This window comes from Octodon degus, unplaced genomic scaffold (assembly GCF_000260255.1).
Source record: "Octodon degus isolate 3935 unplaced genomic scaffold, OctDeg1.0 scaffold00020, whole genome shotgun sequence".
Lineage (NCBI taxonomy): Eukaryota > Metazoa > Chordata > Mammalia > Rodentia > Octodontidae > Octodon > Octodon degus.
The window spans coordinates 333,091-335,682 of record NW_004524596.1 but is presented as its reverse complement, the minus strand read 5'-3'; the positions used below and the strand labels follow the sequence as shown (position 1 = coordinate 335,682).

General features: G+C 38.8%; 1 protein-coding gene across 1 annotated transcript in view; it reads right to left on the bottom strand.

The window, feature by feature from the left end:
- The window catches only part of Spast (spastin), a 94,860-nt gene that overhangs the window by 18,396 nt on the left and 73,872 nt on the right, over positions 1-2,592 (bottom strand). Inside the window, exon 13 of the mRNA XM_012513888.2 lies at positions 1,057-1,136. Within this exon, the coding sequence (XP_012369342.1) occupies positions 1,057-1,136 (80 nt within the window). The remainder of the gene's footprint in view (positions 1-1,056; positions 1,137-2,592) is intronic.

Sequence of the window (2,592 nt, the reverse complement as noted above, 5' to 3'; positions counted from 1 at the left end):
TATGCTGCACAGACTATCATATCCCCTTCAATATGGGCATAAGCAATCTGACAAATGATATCTCTGTTAGTTACACGAACTATCATCCTGTATTTAGGCGTGTTGTACTTATTTTTGTCCTGTATTACCAAGCGTTTCCTAGCATAGTAATCAGTTTTGCCCTCTTGTCATCTTCTAAACTTCACTTGGTATCTCTTAAAGTAGGCCTTATTCTTGACAACCTTAACAAAACCCATCCTGTGTAATATCGACCTGCGTCCGCGGCCCTACACAGACCTGCAGGCCAAGCAGCACCACAGGGGGAAAAAGTTTAAGCTCTTTTTTAGGATGTAAAATTCCAAACAAATTCTACCTAATGGATAAACATTTATATGAAGATTCCTGTTTTGGTGTAAGCAAATATGAGATGCTTTAAGTTTTTTAATTGCTTTAAAATTTTTTTTGGGGGGGTTGTACTCTTTAGGAAAGGGTATACGGGTGTTTAGGGTCTCACTACTGGATCAGACTCGTAGTGATCCGCCTGTTCACAGCCTCCCAAGAGCTGGGATTACAGGTGTGCGCCACCCTGCCCAGTCTCAATTGCTATCTCAGCACACCCCAGGGGCAGGGCCGGCATGGAAGACCTGGGGTTTGAATCCCTGCCCCTGTGCCTGATTGCAGGCACTTTAATCTACTGAGCTATTTGGCCGGCCCTAATTGCTTCAAATTTAACAGTATTTATAAATTTTATTTATAGAAAGAATATACTACTATCATTAGATATTTATGTCAAGTCTCGTAAGACACAAATGGAAATTTACATACCATATATAGGAAGAGGTAAGAAATAAAGTAGAAGAGGAAAGATGGTAAAAAGGAGTAGAGAATGAGACAAGAACTTTTCAGACAAATACTCATTTCATACTTTGTAGTTATTTTATTTTTTTAAGCATAAGCTTAGTATTCTACACTCTTTATATATTGAGGTTATTTTAAATAACATAGTTTTCGTTTCGTACTGGGATTCAAACTCAGGACCTTGTGCTTGTCAGGCAGGAAAATACTCCAATTACTCACCTAGCAAGTTGTGCTAGTTCCTTTTGGGTCAATGGACTTCCTTGTTTACATAACAGATTTTTAAGTAAAAGTAGTCTTGTCTGAAAAGAAATATTAAAGAATTATCATTGTAGTCTAATTTGATTCAGAATTAATATTAATTTTTATTTTATTATTTTGAGATAGTGTCTCACTATGTAGTCCAAGTCAGCCTTGAACTCACTTTGTAGCTTTGCAGAGGACAATGGCTTCGAAGTCACAGTAATCCTCCAGCCTCTACTTCTCTAGTGCTAGGATTACAGGTGTGTGCCATTCCTGACTCTAAAATTAGTAATTCTTTTTTGCTTTCGACAGGTTCTGTGGTTTTGAACTCACTTATGTAGCCCAGGTTGGCCTCAAACTCACTGTAATCCTCCTGCCTCAGTCTTCTGAGTGCTGGGTTTACAGGCATGCATGAATCACCATACCCAGCTAAAATTAGTAATTCTTAACAAGCTAAGAATTGGTTTAATAAAAGAACTAGAAATCAGGTTCTAATCCTGTCACCTACAAGCATTACTCTTATCTGCTGAAGTTAAAATTACTTATTTTTTGAGACTTTTTGAGAGAATTAAAGAAGATAATTCTGAAAGTACTCAGAAAGTAGCAGTTGTCACTATCAAGAATGCAGCCTTCCCCGCCATGGTGTATGTCTATAATCCTAGCTCTCAGGAGCCTGAAGCAGGATTGCCAAGAGTTTGAGGTTAGACTAGTATCTACATAGTATTTTTTGTTAACACATAGTGAGTTAAAGGTCAGCCTGAAGTACATAGAAGATCTCGTCTCAAAAAAAAAAAAAAAAAAGCATCCAGGTTTGTTGGTTTTTTTTTCCCTCCAAATGCCTTCAGGGCAGGTTTGGCTGGCTTGAGCTGTGGGGATTGAACCACAGCAACCTGAGCCTGACTGCTTTGTTGAAGCAGCCACTTAAAGAACTGAGCTAAGGGGCAGGCCCCCATAAAGCATCCAGTTTTATAGAAGTATTAATTTATACACCATGAATTCACGCATTTTAAGTATGTATCTCTTTTCATAAACTTATTTTTTATTTTATTTTTTCGGAACCAGGGATTGAACTCAGGCCCTTGAGCTTGCCAGGGAAGTGCTTATTCCACTGAGCCATCTCCCTGGCCTCTTAATAAATTTATAAGGGCAGGTGAGATAGCTCAGTGGACTAGGTGCCTGCTTTGGCAAGCACAGGGAACCAGGGTTCAATCCCAGGTTCTGCACTCTGCGCTGGCCCCGCCCTTGGGGCGTACTGAGCCAGCAACAGTCTGGGCATGGTGGCACATGCCTGTAATCCTAGTGCTGGGGAGGCTAAAAACAGGAGGATCACTATGAGTCCAAACTGTGTAGTAAGACCCTATACCAAATACATAAATGAAAAAAAAATTTTTTTATAGAGTTGTACAACATCACCATAATAATAGCTTTAGAACATTTGCATTACTTTAAAAAATTCACTGATGAATATTTTTTTTTCTTTTTCTTTTTTTTTTTTTTTTTGGTGGAACCAGGGAT